Source organism: Haematobia irritans, chromosome 1 (assembly GCF_050003625.1).
Source record: "Haematobia irritans isolate KBUSLIRL chromosome 1, ASM5000362v1, whole genome shotgun sequence".
In the NCBI taxonomy this organism is placed as follows: domain Eukaryota; kingdom Metazoa; phylum Arthropoda; class Insecta; order Diptera; family Muscidae; genus Haematobia; species Haematobia irritans.
The window spans coordinates 87,823,483-87,839,569 of record NC_134397.1 but is presented as its reverse complement, the minus strand read 5'-3'; the positions used below and the strand labels follow the sequence as shown (position 1 = coordinate 87,839,569).

The 16,087-nt window shown below is 34.0% G+C and overlaps 1 protein-coding gene across 5 annotated transcripts in view; it reads right to left on the bottom strand.

The window, feature by feature from the left end:
• The window catches only part of Nepl16 (Neprilysin-like 16), a 369,741-nt gene that overhangs the window by 299,340 nt on the left and 54,314 nt on the right, over positions 1-16,087 (bottom strand). For all 5 annotated transcript variants that reach the window (XR_012718012.1, XM_075291093.1, XM_075291094.1 and 2 more), the window contains exons 3-4: positions 6,484-6,776; positions 6,262-6,429 (exon numbers count right to left, since the gene is read on the bottom strand). Coding sequence is in view for 4 of the 5 variants with exons in the window: in XM_075291093.1 (XP_075147208.1) it covers positions 6,262-6,429; positions 6,484-6,776 (461 nt within the window). In the remaining variant the exon portion in view is untranslated. The remainder of the gene's footprint in view (positions 1-6,261; positions 6,430-6,483; positions 6,777-16,087) is intronic.

The window sequence follows — 16,087 nt, the reverse complement described above, 5'->3', positions numbered from 1 at the left end:
CTAATTTAGCTTACAGACTGCTGATTTATTGGAAATCTAGGTGCATCTACTATTAGAAGGGATATGCTGACATGGTTATTATGATAAGGAGGATAATGATCTACATAGTTTATTTTTTCACCGTTTAGTTGTTATACACGCAAAAAAAATAATTCTTTCCTCCCAAACGAAATTTTAGACAAACAAAGTTCGTTTCTCATTTGCTTTTCGCTGTAAGGAAGTTTATGGACTGTGTTGTTTATTCAAAAATAATTTTTTTATTGAAAAAATAAAAATTTTGTAACAAAAAAAAACGTTTTCCAAACGTTTTTTTTTTGCGTGTAGATCGTAACTGTATGTGTAAGTTATGTTAGGTTAGGTTAGGTTAAAGTGGCAGCCCGATTAAGATTCAGGCTCACTTAGACTATTCAGTCCATTGTGATACCACATTAACTAAAAGTACCTATTACATATGGGCACTTCTAGTTTTAACCGCTGAACCTTCTTGATTATTTTTCTTTGTTGAACCAACCAGATTGTTCCAAAAACATTAGCAGACTGCTTAAGTTAACGTTTTCCAGATCCGCCAGTAATCTGAAGCTATATGCTCCTAAAAGTTGCTTGCGCTTTACACAAAATGCAGGACACTCACACAAGAGGTGTTTAATTGATTCTTTTTCCTCCGCATCATGACAGCTCATACAATAGTCATTATACTTCGCGCCAATAGTTTTTGCAAAATCTCCTATCAGGCAGCGACCCGTTATAGCAGATATCAGGAGTGATATCTGACGTCTCGAGAACATTAGCATATCTAGTGTGCGGTTTAAGTTGAAATGGGGCCATATTTGCTTGGTGTCGTTACAACCCTTGCAATTCTCCCATCGAACATTTGCCATCATAACAGCCTTCTCACGCAGCATGAGCTTGCAGGTAGCTAGGGGCATACCAACAAATTCTAGTTCCCCTGGAATATGTAAGGTAGTCCCTAGCCTTGCCAACTCATCGGCTTCGCAGTTCCCCGGTATGTTCCTATGGCCAGGCACCCATATTAGGTGAATATTGTACTGCTCAGCCATCTCATTGAGAGATTTGCGGCAATCGATGGCCGTTTTCGAGTTGAGGAACACAGAGTCCAAGGATTTTATTGCAGGTTGACTGTCTGAGTATATATTAATGCCCACATTTTTTGGAACATTACTTCTCAGCCAATTCGCCACCTCTCTTATTGCTAATATTTCAGCCTGAAAAACACTACAGTGATTAGGTAATCTTTTCGCTATTTGAAGTTCCAAATCATTAGAATATACTCCGAAACCCACTTGTCCATCCAATTTGGAGCCATCAGTGTAGAAATCTATATATTCTTTATTCCCCGGGGTCTGTGTGCACCACGCCTCACTGTTGGGGATTAGAGTCTCAAACTTTTTGTCGAAAAGTGGACTCGCCAAAGTGTAATCCACTACGTTAGGCACATCTGACATTGTTTTGAGGACAGAACTGTGACCGTAACCTTTTTCCGACCACAGCGATAGTTCGCGCAACCGCACAGCCGTTGTTGCAGCTGACTGTTTGGCCAAAATGTCTAAAGGCAATAGATGCAGCATGACATTAAGGGAATTTGTTCCTGTCTTGCTGAATGCGCCTGAAATACACAAACACGCCATACGCTGAACTTTATCTAAACCAGTCGGTTTCTGAAGTGCCGGCCACCAGACTACAACACCATATAGCATTATAGGTCTAACCACTGCCGTGTATAGCCAATGCACAATTTTTGGTTTTAGTCCCCACTTTTTTCCTATTGCCTTTTTGCACGAGTACAAAGCTACAGTTGCCTTCCTCGCCCTTTCTTCAATATTAAGCTTAAAGTTCAGCTTCCTGTCCAAAATAACGCCAAGGTATTTTGCACAATCACCAAAGGGAATTTCAATACCCCCTAAGGAAATAGGCCTAACCGTGGGAGTTTTGCGATCTTTGCAGTACATGACTAATTCTGTCTTTGCGGGATTTACCCCAAGACCATTGTCTTTCGCCCATTTTTCAATCATCCGGAGGGCCCTCTGAATAATATCTCTGATTGTGGATGGGAATTTTCCCCTGACTGCCAGAGCTACATCATCTGCGTATGCCACCACTTTTATCCTTTCTTTTTCTAGAGTAACCAGAAGGCTATTTATAGCAACATTCCAAAGAAGTGTAAGTTATGTTAGCATAAAACACACAAATAAAATATTGAATATTTTTTTATAAGAATTTCATTCAAATTTCAAGTAATATTAAATAAGTTTTTGAGTGCGCAATATAATAATTTTTTGATTAAAATTGATTGCCAATATAAATTAATTATTTAATTGGATCAATCACATAGTAGATAGATTTTTTCGCGATTTTAATTAAAAGTTTAATTGATTCAATTAAAACATTGAATTTTATCTCAAAAACCAATCCTTTTTTTAATTGATTCAATTACACAATTAATTGATTCCGTGCCAAAAGTCAATTGAATATTTAATTGAAAATCGTTTTGGTTTGCAGTCAAAATGAGTGATTGATAATATCATTTTCGTGATTGAAGACATTTCAATTAAAAAAATAATTGAATCTGCAATTTTCGCGATTGGAATAAAAAAATGTGTGTGAAGATGCGTAGTAATTCTCTTTTGGTTGGTGTTTTCCACCGTTGAAATAAATCATTCTCCAAAATATATGGGAAACTTTAAACGTTATACTGTTATCCCTTGGATCTCCAAAATATGCCAAGAACTTTCTCCACCGCCAGGTCGCCACATAAGTCAAGATCTTTTAACGTCTCATCATTCTCACCTTTAATTTCCTTCAACACACCCCTTTCATTGCAAAGCGAGTTACGGATATCAACCCAGCTTGTCTATGAATATATTTGACATCCCTCGCTAAACATATTGCTTCTTTGTTCGTGTCAACCGAATCCAAAAAATTATTCATATAGTGATTTTTTACTATTGCTTCGGCCGCCGATAGGTACTGTTCTTCATATTTGGAATCATTAAGATTTTTGACGTATTGCGAAATACATGGAGCGCAAGAGGCCCCAAATGTCATCACGTTCATAATAAATATGTCGGGTTATTTACTAGTGTCATCCGAACGCCACAAAAATCTTTGTACCTTGTGTCCCGCCATACTCTGGTATATAAAAAATTTACCCATCCAAATAACTCACAAATAGTTAATACCGGTCAATAAAACATATAAATCGTAACATATAGATGCGAAACAGTGACGTTAACATTCCCAGTTATAAAACCAGACGGCAGTATACGCATCTGTGACGACGTAAGGAGACATATCCATTACCAACCAATACTGAAGTTTAAGCGACTCTGGCAAATTATAAGAGGGTTTCAGGTTGGATTTAGATAGAGCATATACACAAGTAAAAATTCATGCAGAGTCTGCAAAAATGTTGGCAATTAATACGCACCATGCCTTTTTGAAGTAACTAGATAACTATTTGGTATATCTACCGCTCCGAGTATATTCCAACGCATAATGGGAGGCCTTTTGCGCCAGTTGAAAGGGGTGGTAGTATATCTCGACGATATATTGATGGGTGGTGAAACCGTTCAGGAGATGTGGGAACGTACAAAATCAGTTCTAAAAAGGATTCTTAATGCTGGCCTAAAGGTTAAGAAAGGCAAGTGTATCTTTGCCGTAAATGGGGTACAATTTTTGGGTTTTAAGATAAATGGACATGGTGTAAGGCCATGATTACATTTTATTATCCCACACTGTTAGAAAAATATGTTTTTCATATGTTCCGATATAAAGAAAATGTGTTTCGGGCACAATTTTTAAACACAATATATTTAAGTGCAAACATGTAATGTTCCTAAACTAACACAAAATGTTTGGGACACATATGTTAATATGTTAGAATATATTATGTTTGGGGCATGTATGTTTCATAAAAATAATATGTGTGAATGTAAACATATACAAATTTACAAATTTCGAGTAAACATATATATGTTGTGATACTTTATTCAGAGAGCGGCAAAGTGAGAGAGAGTTAGTATAGAGAAAGAAATAGAGATGGAAACCGGGAGGGTTGAATAAAAAGATATCAACATAACACAGCGAGAGAATGAAATGAGAGCAATTTCTGTGAAACCGTTTGTATGTTGTTTCGGAAAACTGTTTTATAATAAGGCCAAAAATTTGGTATGCTTAAGTCTAAATATTTAATTTGAATAGTAGAATGAGTATTCGGAATAAAGAGAATAGACATTTGAAAAAAACAGCATATTTGTATTGCAGAAAAAGATGCGAAGGACTCAAAAATTTCGTGGAAGTGAAAATTATGTGAGGGAATGAACATAATCTTCTTTGGGGAATTCTTCCAAGCATATACTATTTTTGGACTCAAAATGCTTCCAAACATATAATATGCTCACATAAAACAAACATATTAATGTTTCGGCGGTATCCAATAATATATGTGCTTCCTGCAAAATATGTTTGGAACATATGTTAGAGAAGCGATTTTTTTTGAGGGTGCAGACGGACATTTTATTATCCCATTTTATTATCCCAGACGGGCGTGAGGCACCAATTGCTTTTGGATCTAAAACACTTCAAGCCGCCGAAAGGAATTATTCCCAGCTTAATTAGGAAGCGCTTTCTATAGTTTGTGGAATAAAGAAATTCCATCAATTTCTGAATGGTTCGATGGTCACTGATGATAGGTGCATAACAATATAATATCAAGTACAGAGAGCATCTGCATTCATCAGAATGCAGATGCTTTAAGTAGATTGCCATTGAAAGAAGTAGGCGGCCCTGAACCAGATATTTCCAGTTTTTAATAATATCAAGCGATGTCCTATCAAAAATTTTGTGGCATATTCAACGCAAGAATGCGGATTTGCCGTATACATGGGATCAATTTAAACCTCATAAATGAGTTATCGGTAAACGAGAATTGCTTACTATGGGGTACTAGGGTAAGTATACCACAGATTTTTCGATCCCGGTTTTTGGATATTTTATACGAGATACACCAGGGTATTTCGTCTATTGCTACAAGTTATTTATGGTCGCCAGGTCTTGATGGAGACATTGAGATGACTTCCAGATGATATGAGAAGTGCAACCAAAACAGTAAGCGACAAGCCGACCATGGTGCGAATTTTTTAATTATCGCTGACTAACATACAAATGGGTTGAGGTGAAAGTTAACAGAGACGTATTTGCGACACAGATACCTTCGTGTCCGACAATGGTCGGAATTTTGTATCAGATGAGTTTGAATCCTTTTTGAAATCGAATGGCATACGACATATAAGAACGGCACCATATCACCCATCATCATCAAATGACCACGCTGAACGATTTGTTCAAACAATAAAATGTCATATGAAGAAGATGAGGTTCAAACTTGAATAAGGATTTGACGAATATTCTTCTACGGTTGAGAACACCCAACCCTCATCGGGTTGAAGTCATGAAGAAATTTTGATTGGTAGGAAGTTAAGAACTATATTCGTCAAAATACATTCGGATAATCATAGAACGGGAGAGACTATGGATGAGAAGGAGCAGTCAATTAAACGTAACAGAAAATTTAACATCGGTGTGGTTCGGAATTTTGGGAGAGGTGAAAATGGCTCGGGTAAAGAAATGATAGCTGGAAACCGAAATTATGAGATAGACGCAATTGGAGACGTACAATCAAGGCATATTGATCAATTACGGGCTCGAGTTCAACATCCATTGAACAATCAAGAGGAGGAACAAAGCGAAGGTATACCACGGAATCAGCAACAAAATCCAGCAGAAGAATTACTGCCAACCCAACCGATCGAGAGTACACTATCCGAGCAAGTTACCGAACCGAATGGATCTGAGGAATCGGGAATAAAACCCCGAAGGCAAAGAATCCTTCCAGCGAGTGGGTAGGAACTGTGATATAGCGGACATGGCAACTTTGTGAAAAATTGATTATTATTGATCCAATGACTTTTATCGTTCTTCCTCTTCTTCCTGATCCTGCGAGAAAAGTATTTCTTACAACTTCTTTTTATTCTTTGTACTTATAAAATATTCAGAAATATTGATATATCAATGGATTAAATAAAATTTGGTTATGTTACAAACATATCATTTTTACACCGAAACATATGAAAAACTTTCTTTTTCGTCCGTGTATGCCGAAAAGTTAATATATCTGTAGTGCATTAACTAAATATCCGACAAACATAACAAAATGTTACAACTCTAAAATAATATTTGCCTCACCTTGTTTAATTCTTTAATAAATGTTGTAATGGCTTCATTCTCAGAAGCTCTCTGTTCCAACGTTAAGTCGTTGGGCAAAAAAGTTTCAATAAAGTCTGGCAGAAGCTTCGGTATATCACGTTTAACATTGTACGGAGGAGCCTTTGGTCCCATCCACCTTATTTTACTCTAAAACCAAAATAATATATTAGCCACAAGTTACATTTAAATATAGTTACTTACTTCCAAAATAGGAGCAGCAGTGCTAGGCGCACTCACTATTAATATAGCATGTGGATGTTTACCGTAACTTAAATCGAAGTATATATCAACAATAGGGGTTGGTCCCATATTATATATTTTAGATATAAGTTCTGAGATGCTCGATGGCCCCACAGCTCCAATAGGTAAATATCCCCCCAATTGGTTCAAAATTAGGCGAAGAGAGGATGAATTTATGCTTTGCCGTAAACAACTTCCATATAAGCGACCGAGTTTTCGAAAAGGACCTGATATTGTGTTGTGCTGCAGTAATTCTGCGAAAAATATTAAAAATCAAATCGTTAGATAGTATATAATGTATAAATTTTGTTAAGTATTATTCAGTTTTAGCCAATTTATCCACATCAAAGTAATACATATTGTTGAACTATGTTCAACAAATACTAGTTTACTGTATTTTATTTCCTAGTTTTTCATTATATGAATATGAAATTGCTTAATTATGAATATTTGAATTTAACGAATTAATAAGCATCTTGCACCTTGAATTGTTACTTATATCTATCGTTTGCTTTAATTGTGGTAACACCAAGAATAATTAGAAAGGTTTCACTCAACAGTGGCCACCATTTTTGAAATAAGTTCCAATAGATAAATTTGTATTGGTTTTACTTGAACAATCAAATCAATCTGTTGTTAAATTACTTGTGCATCATCATTTGGAGCGGTAAGAAGGGCCGGGAAATAAATTATTGAATCGAAACTGAAATCTGTTTTGTTTTATTCTACTTGTCTATTTGCATGATTGCTCAACATTGTTTTTTACACTTGCGGAGATCATAATAACTAATACAGTCCACTCATATAGTCCGCATTTGTACACATATGATTATATCTCTTGAGTTTTCGGCCGCTGAAGTGAAGAATCTTTTTCAAAAATCAACAAATCTTTCATAACAAATGAACAGTACACACAAAAAAGTTTGTTAGTCATAATAGCAAACAAATTTGCTAAAACAGAAGTTTTTTTTTGCTGAAAAAGGGAAAGCAGTAGCATGTAGTTGTTTCAGCAAACATCCGTTAGATGAAACAGCAAACATTTTTTGATGCTGAAACAGCAAAAAATACTGCTGAATTAGCAAACGTGTCTGCTAAAATTTGTTGTTGTCCCAGCAACAAATTCTGCCAATTATTTATCGATATTTTTAAAAAAATCCATAAACCACTTAACACCACAACATCTACATTTACTAAATGTGTGAAAATAATTTAAGTCAATAAGTCAATTAAATAATTTTTAGCAGTGGATTTGGTTTATTGTTTGGGGTATAATTTCGTTTGTTTTTCTTATTTGCCCTTATACACGAGGATTAATGTTTCTTTGCAATCTGCAATGAAGATTAGGTTAGGTTATGATGATATTCCGCTTTTAATACTCACATTTAAGATGAATTTTAGCAGTTCTACCACATTTCGGTTCATGTTAGGTATAGACAGGGTCACTTAGACTATTCAGTCCATAGTGATAACACATTTTTGAACTTCCATTTTTTTTTCATTTTTAGATCAGTGACAAGGAATCTCTTTTTAATATCCGAGTCCGAGCATTGCTTCCCATTGCCATGATACTTCTTAGAGAAGCTTTGAAACACTCAGAAATCTAACCTGCATTACTGAGGGTATAGTCCACTGTTCGGTGTCTATTCGAAACCGACCAGTCCATGCCCCTGTGTTTGGAAGGCGGGCCTGCTAACCAGTGCACCATTTTTGCTTCCTTTTTTCCAAATCTAGAAATTATTAAAATAATATATAAATTAACAAATTTCTTTAATGACAATTACTATTTACTTACCAAAAATAACTTTAACAAAACAACGCAAAATAATTATATTGAGTTGCTAAATTTTCCCGGCTTATCATGTGTTAAATGTTGACGAAACATGAACATGGCATAGAACTGAAAGACTTTTATAAAGTAATGAGTCAATTTATCAATGGGTGCTACAATTTATATTCGGGATTAAATAACATATGAAAGAAATCCCTTTCATCTTTGAAATTTAAGAAATGGTAAAAATATTTGGAATTCAATCGAAAAATCATCTAGAATAAGGAAACTCATATCCACCCCGGCGCCTACGTCAAGAGTTCCGGTGAATGGATAATGATTAGTAACTTTTATGGTTGGAGTTGCATGGTGTTTATCTGGACAAAGTTTACCATCTCTTATTCGAAAAGTCTTTACAAAAATATAGCCCTTTAAAATATCTCCCACTTCATCGAGTTTGATTTTGCTGCGGCTGTTATTGCTCTTGAAATAAAATAAGGAATTTCTAGATATATGTGCACTGTTAGAAAAATATGTTTTTCATATGTTCCGATATAAACAAAATGTGTTTCGGGCACAATTTTTAAACACAATATATTTAAGTGCAAACATGTAATGTTCCTATACTAACACAAAATGTTTGGGACACATATGTTAATATGTTAGAATATATTATGTTTGGGGCATGAATGTTTCATAAAAATAATATGTGTGAATGTAAACATATATAAATTTACAAATTTCGAGTAAACATATATATGTTGTGATACTTTATTCAGAGAGCGACAGAGAGAGAGAGAGAGAGTTAGTATAGAGAAAGAAATAGATATGGAAACCGGGAGGGTTGAATAAAAAATATCAACATAACACAGCGAGAGAATGAAATGAGAGCAATTTCTGTGAATGTATGTTGTTTCGGAAAACTGTTTTATAATAAGTCCAAAAATTTGGTATGCTTATGTCTAAATATTATTTAATTTGAATAGTAGAATGAGTATTCGGAATAAAGAGAATAGATATTCGGAACCAAGAGAATAGACATTTGAAAAAAAAACAGCATATTTGTATTACAGAAAAAGATGCGAAGAACTCAAAAATTTCGTGGAAGTGAAAATTATGTGAGGGAATGAACATAATCTTCTTTGGGGAATTCTTCCAAGCATATACTATTCTTGGACTCAAAATGCTTCCAAACATATAATATGGTCACATAAAACAAACATATTAATGTTTCGGCGGTATCCAATAATATATGTGCTTCCTGCAAAATATGTTTGGAACATATGTTAGAGAAGCGATTTTTTTTGAGGGTGTGAATACCGAAGACACGTAAGATTTAGGGATGCTGGACAAAAATTTCCGTTCGTTTAATTAAATAAATGTTTTAACAAAAAAGTAAATAAAAACTACTAATTATTTTTTAATGTTTGATGTTTTTAGAGGTTCATTCAACTGTTTTGGGCATACATCAGCGGTAATTATATTAGGGCTGTTTTCTTTTAGCACTGGATACAACATTTGTATGGGCTATCCAGAACATCGTTGCACTGGTGTTCTATCCAGAACATCTCATCACTGCAAATCGCGCCGATGTTGCCAGATTGTATTTTGATAAAGTGGCGGTTCTTCGATTCACAATAGTAATTTATTGTGGATAATTTATCGAAAAACATGAAATTCCAAGTGGTACAGTGATAAATAATCGCAGCAGTAAATATTTACTACTATTTGAGCATTTCATACACCAAAAATGCAAGATTTATTTTCTTTTTTGTGATTGTTTTTAAACAGCTGATGACATAGTGGCATATTTTTGGAGATGTCCTGGATAAACGAGTACTCTGTTTTCTTTTAGTCCGCGACTGCTTAGGGTATCCAGTGCTAAAAGAAAACAGCCCTATTATTAGACCAGTTTATAATTTTATCCGGATCAGCAGAAAATTTCAACAAACTACTGACTTTTCAGCAGTACGTCTGCTATTCCAAAAGAGCAGATTGTTTTCTGTTTCAGCAAAAAAAAAAATGCTAAAACAGCAGCATTTTGTTTGCTGAAAAACAACCGACAGTGTTTGCTATTAACAGCAGTCTTTTTTCTATGAGTATACTGCCTACACATTTGAAACCATTTTCAAATTCGACGGGTGGCGACACTTTGGCAAGTCAAGAATTTTCTAATATAACTACATTAAAAGGAGTAATCCCTCACGAAAGAGATTCAAAGAACGCAGAAATGCTCTGTTTATCTACAAAAATTTGGATCAGTTAACCCAAGCATGTTGTCGGCTAAGCAAACCGATTCCTTAAAAGGGCGCAAGGAATTCTTGAAGCTGGAAAAAGGGAAAGATCGCCTGATGAGCTACCATTTTCCAAACGGTATCAAAGATTATTTGGCTCAGATGCAAAAGACAGTCTTGTGATGGCTATCAACAGACTCAAAAAAATTCGTAACCGTCGGAAGACATATGAAATAAATGAAGTTGTTGTAATCAACATGCAATCAGCATATCAAAGAAACTTCGTCCTAAAAATGATTGCTAAATTTAAACGGGAAAACAAAAGACAATTGTGCCTCCTAGACATCGGATTGGATAGTGATAAACAATTCTTTATACATGAAAATTTAACACCGTATAACTATAATATATTCAAATCTGCATTAAATCTAAAAAGAAAAAAAAAATAATGCATTCAGCCTACACAATGCGAGGTTTAGTATACATTAAAAACACATTGTCTGATGCTCAAACATTGATCGAATTTTCTGATGAATTGCAACGTTTTTTTCGAGAAGATCCGATTTATTCCCATAGTAATAATGAATAGGGAATTCTTAAATAACTTTTATATTAACATTAGAATCTTTTATCTGAGCCACTGCATGTCATTTTGTTCGATTTATTATCATTTTGTTCAATCTATTATATTATTATTAAAAACTAAAACTAAGATATCTACATTCGTAATTCTTAAAACTCAATGCGTTGCTTCTTTCGCTGTTAAACAATATTATAATGTCATCAAATAACGATTTCGGGAGAAGAAATTTTCACATCATTCGTGTCCTAAAAAAAAGGACTAACCATATGCCATATAAATGCCCAAAGTCTATGTAACAAACTTGATGAATTTCGTTACCAGTTTGAACACTCCGCAATAGATGTTGTTTGTATATCCGAGACAGGGTTTCATCACGACATTAGCGATTCAGCCTACAATTTACATGGATACAAAATATTTAGGTCTGATCGTCTTACCAATGGTGGAGGAGTTGCTATATACGTTAAAGATTCTATAGTAACTAAAGTTTTATCGAGATCTATATATGGCGATAAAATTGAGTATATATTTCTTGAGATTCAAGGTGCTAACAGGAAAGGACTTCTAGGCTGTGTATACAGGCCCACAGGAGTGTTGATATCCAGCCGCTAGTAACAAAGCTTGAGGAAATTAGTGCCACATACGCTGATGTGATTATTGCAGGAGATCTTAACAGCAATATTCTAAAAGAAATTAACCTTACGGCTTCAATGGAAGCTTTAAATTTGACTCCGGTGAATAGAATGATGCACACACATTTTTCGTCGACTACAAATACACTTCTAGATATTTTTCTTGTCAGTAATGTTCAAGAGGTCCTACTTTATCAACAGCTATGTGGATCTGCCTTTACAAAGCATGATATAATTTTTATGGCCTATAATTGGTATGTTCCTAACATCAGCCACACATATACATACAGAGATTTTAGAAATATAAATCTTAGGGCTTTGGAATATGACATGACAATGATGAATTGGGATGATATTTACTGTTGCGTAGGAGTTGATGAGAATCTATCGTTTCTCATTACAAATATTAACTCGCTGTATAACATCCATGTTCAAATCAAATGTAAGGAATCTAAACCATCGAAACCGTGGTTCAACTCTGAAACCAAAAACTTAATATCTCGCCGTGAATATGCATATAAACTCTGGAAACGGTACAAAACGACTGAAAACCACGAGTTATTCAAGCAGGCTCGACGTGCAGTAGTATCCAAGGTCCAACACCAGAAAAGAATCTATTACGAAACTAAATTCAATAATGCAGTAGGAAGACAGCAAAAGTGGTCGCAAATCCGTAAAATTGGTATTCTACAACAAAAACAACAACAGCATAATCATAACATCAATGTCGACGAACTTAATGCCAAATTTATAAACATTCCAGTGGTACATATAAGGCACAATGACAACACATTTCCTGAAATGGAGAGGAACTCGGAATTTTCCTTTCATATGGTTAATGAATTAGAAGTTTACAACAGCATTAAGTCCATAAAATCCAATTCCATTGACTTTGATGAAATTAGCCCTAAATTCGTTAATTTACTTATTCCATATATAACAAAATACATAACCCACATTTTCAATACGTCGATAATGACTAGTACTTTTCCTGCAGCATGGAAAATTGCTAAAGTAATTCCCATACCCAAAAATGACAACGAGTTTCGGCCTATAGCAATATTACCATACTTATCCAAAGTTTTTGAAAAACTCATGCATGCTCAAATACAAAGCTATCTGACAGAACATAATCTTTAACTGGGCGTCAGTCAGGTTTCAGACCAAACCACAGCTGTCTCACTGCCCTAACCGACGTGGTTGAAACGCTTCGTGAAGGACTCGACAATAACGAAGTCGCTGTATTGGTTTTACTTGACCACTCAAAAGCGTTCGACTGTGTGAACCATTCTATACTTACTAATAAATTGTCAAATAACTTTAATTTTTCTTCAACAGCAACGAGACTAATATCATCTTATTTATCACATCGATCTCAATACACCACTAATGGACTGCAAAACTCATGCTTACTACCGCTTAGAAGGGGCGTCCCTCAAGGCTCCATTCTTGGTCCACTGCTCTATTCTATATATGCAAATGATCTACCCGATGAAGTAAAATATGCCAGTATTCAAATGTACGCTGACGACGTTCAATTATACATAACTAGTAATTCGGCTTGTTTTGACGTTTGCGTACAGAATATCAATTTGGATCTTGCCAGGATCAATAACTGGGCCACAAAAAATGGTTTACTACTAAATCCAAGCAAGTCGAAAGCAAAAATTATTCGAAATAAGAATTCTACCGTAAACCTCAACTGCTGTATGCGACTGGGTGACTCCGCAATTGAAATTGCTAATAAAGCCAAAAACTTAGGCGTAATTTTTAACGAAAATCATATCATCGCTGCGTGTGGCAAAACCTACTCAATGCTAAGAAACCTTTGGACGTCTCAATCCTATAAACCTCTGAACATAAGAATACTTCTAGTAAGGACCTACATTTTACCTACGCTGCTTTATGGTGCTGAGATCATTGCAGACTGTGACGCAAACTCTAAAAGGAAACTCCAAACCACCTTCAACAATGCCATACGATATATTTGGACTTAGAAAGTTTGATCCTATTTCATCGTTTTCACTTCAAGTGCTAAAAATGCCTTGGGAAAAGTACTTAGAATACAAATCTCTGCTATTTTTACACAAAATAATTTATACAAGGAATCCCTCATACCTATACAATAGACTACAATTTGCTAGGTCATCTAGAGGAAAGAACATCATACAAATATCATACCGTCGAATATCATCACAAAACTTTTTTCTCATACCATCAATCCGTCTCTGGAATCATCTCCCAAATCTTATTCAAACTATTAGCAACGCGCAATGTTTTAAGAATAAACATTTTTACATCTAACACAAGAAAGATAAATATTATTATTTTTTTTTCTTATTATAAAAAATATAAAATTGTTGCATCTTTGCATTTGTATTAGTTCAAATGTTATTTTATTTAAATATTAAATGTTTATCAAGTTTGTTTGTTTTTCATTTATAATTAATTTTAATCAACATATCAATAACATAGAGATTATGATAACATTGTAATTCCAATACTGTAATATTTAAGATAATTATCTTGTTGTATTGGCATATAATTCAATAAATCAATCAATCAATCAAAGGAGCATTGAGGACACAATGTCTAGAAAATTGTCTACCATCTGTGAGTAGAAGGACTTTAAAGTTTCCCGGACCAAGCCCTCGACGCCTAGATGCTGGATCGTATCAAGGACGATTTAAGGTAATCGCATTTGCGGACCAGAGGCCTATGAATTTCTTTAAAGCTGCTTTGATGCTAATTGGCGAAGTTTCGGAAGGTTAATGTCAATTCCAAATAAACTACTGGTGTACAAACGAGTATTAACGCTTATGTGGACATACGGTCTACAACTAAGGGGTTGAGCTAAAAATCAAATAATCGATATGATTCAACAATTTCAAAACAGAGTGGTGAGAGATATAGCGGACGCTCCGTAGTATATAAGGGACAACGATCTGCATGCGGATATGAATATAAAAACAGTCAGAGAAGAAATCTACAATCAAGCAGAAGCGCATGAAATGGGACAGCAAAGTCACAAAAATGCAGAGATACCGCATCTTTTACAACATACACAGAAAAAAAAATTCACGAAAATTTTTCCAATTAAAATTTTAATTGAGCTTTAAAAAATATTCTATTAAAAATTTAATTGATTCAGCAAATTTTTTAATTGAAACAAAAATCAATCACAAAAATTAGTAGTATCAATTAATTTAATTGACCTTCAATTAATTTTTTAATTGATACTATCATTTCTGTGATTGAAGACATTTTAATTAAAAAATTAATTGGATCAATTAATTTCGTGATTGAATCAGAAAAAAAAATTTTTGTGTGTATAGACTTCAGAGATATAAACCACTTGATTTGAAATTTGGATTCATTCAACAATCCACAATTTGATAATTTAACTGCCTAAATTTTGATGTCAATATCGAAAAAAACTACTAGTTAGTCCGCAGAGGAGAAATGAAAGGAATTTATATAACATCACAAAATTACCGGAGCTGATTTTCAATTATTTAATTGAAATGTCTTCAATCACGAAAATGATAGTATCAATCACAGTTTTAATTGGGCATAGAAAAAATTCTTGATTAAAAAATTTATTGATTTCATTAGCAAATTTCAATTAATTTTTTAATTGATTCAATTAAAAATTTAATTGATGTTGATTGCAAAATTCAATTAATTTTTAACTTTAAAAAGGTAACTATTTTCAATTACTTTCTGAATTGGCTTAGAGTTTTTATTTGGATTAACAATTGATTTTTTGAAATACATTTTTAATCAAAATTTAAAACAATGTTCATCACTTTTTTAATTAACTTACAGTACGTTCACACTGGGCAAATATTTGACAGAAATCAAAGAAGAGTTCGCCTCCACAGTCAAAGCTGCAAAACATTTTTAGCTCATAATCGATATATTACATCACGATAAGAACATCTTCCGAAAGAGGTATCCAAATATTTCGAAAGAGCTCCTGGAAAAAGTTTGACACTTATTTTGCGCAAATATTTGCCTAGAGTGAACATACCCTTAGTCTTCCGAACTTGATTAAAATGTTAATTGTATCTATTACTTTTTTAATTAAAAATGAAATTTTCAATCATTTACTTAATTAACTTGATGTTTCTATCTCGATTAAAAAGTTAATTGTATCTATTAATTTATTTATTGAAAACATTTTCAACTTTAATTAAATTTTTAATTGAGAATATTTTAGTGATATTTTTTTCTGTGTATGAAATACGACTGTTTCGATCTGGCAACTCCTTCATATAGAAACAGGTGTTCAAAAAAGACGCATCCGCAATTCTTTTACAATGGAAAAATTAGAAATGAGTGCTGT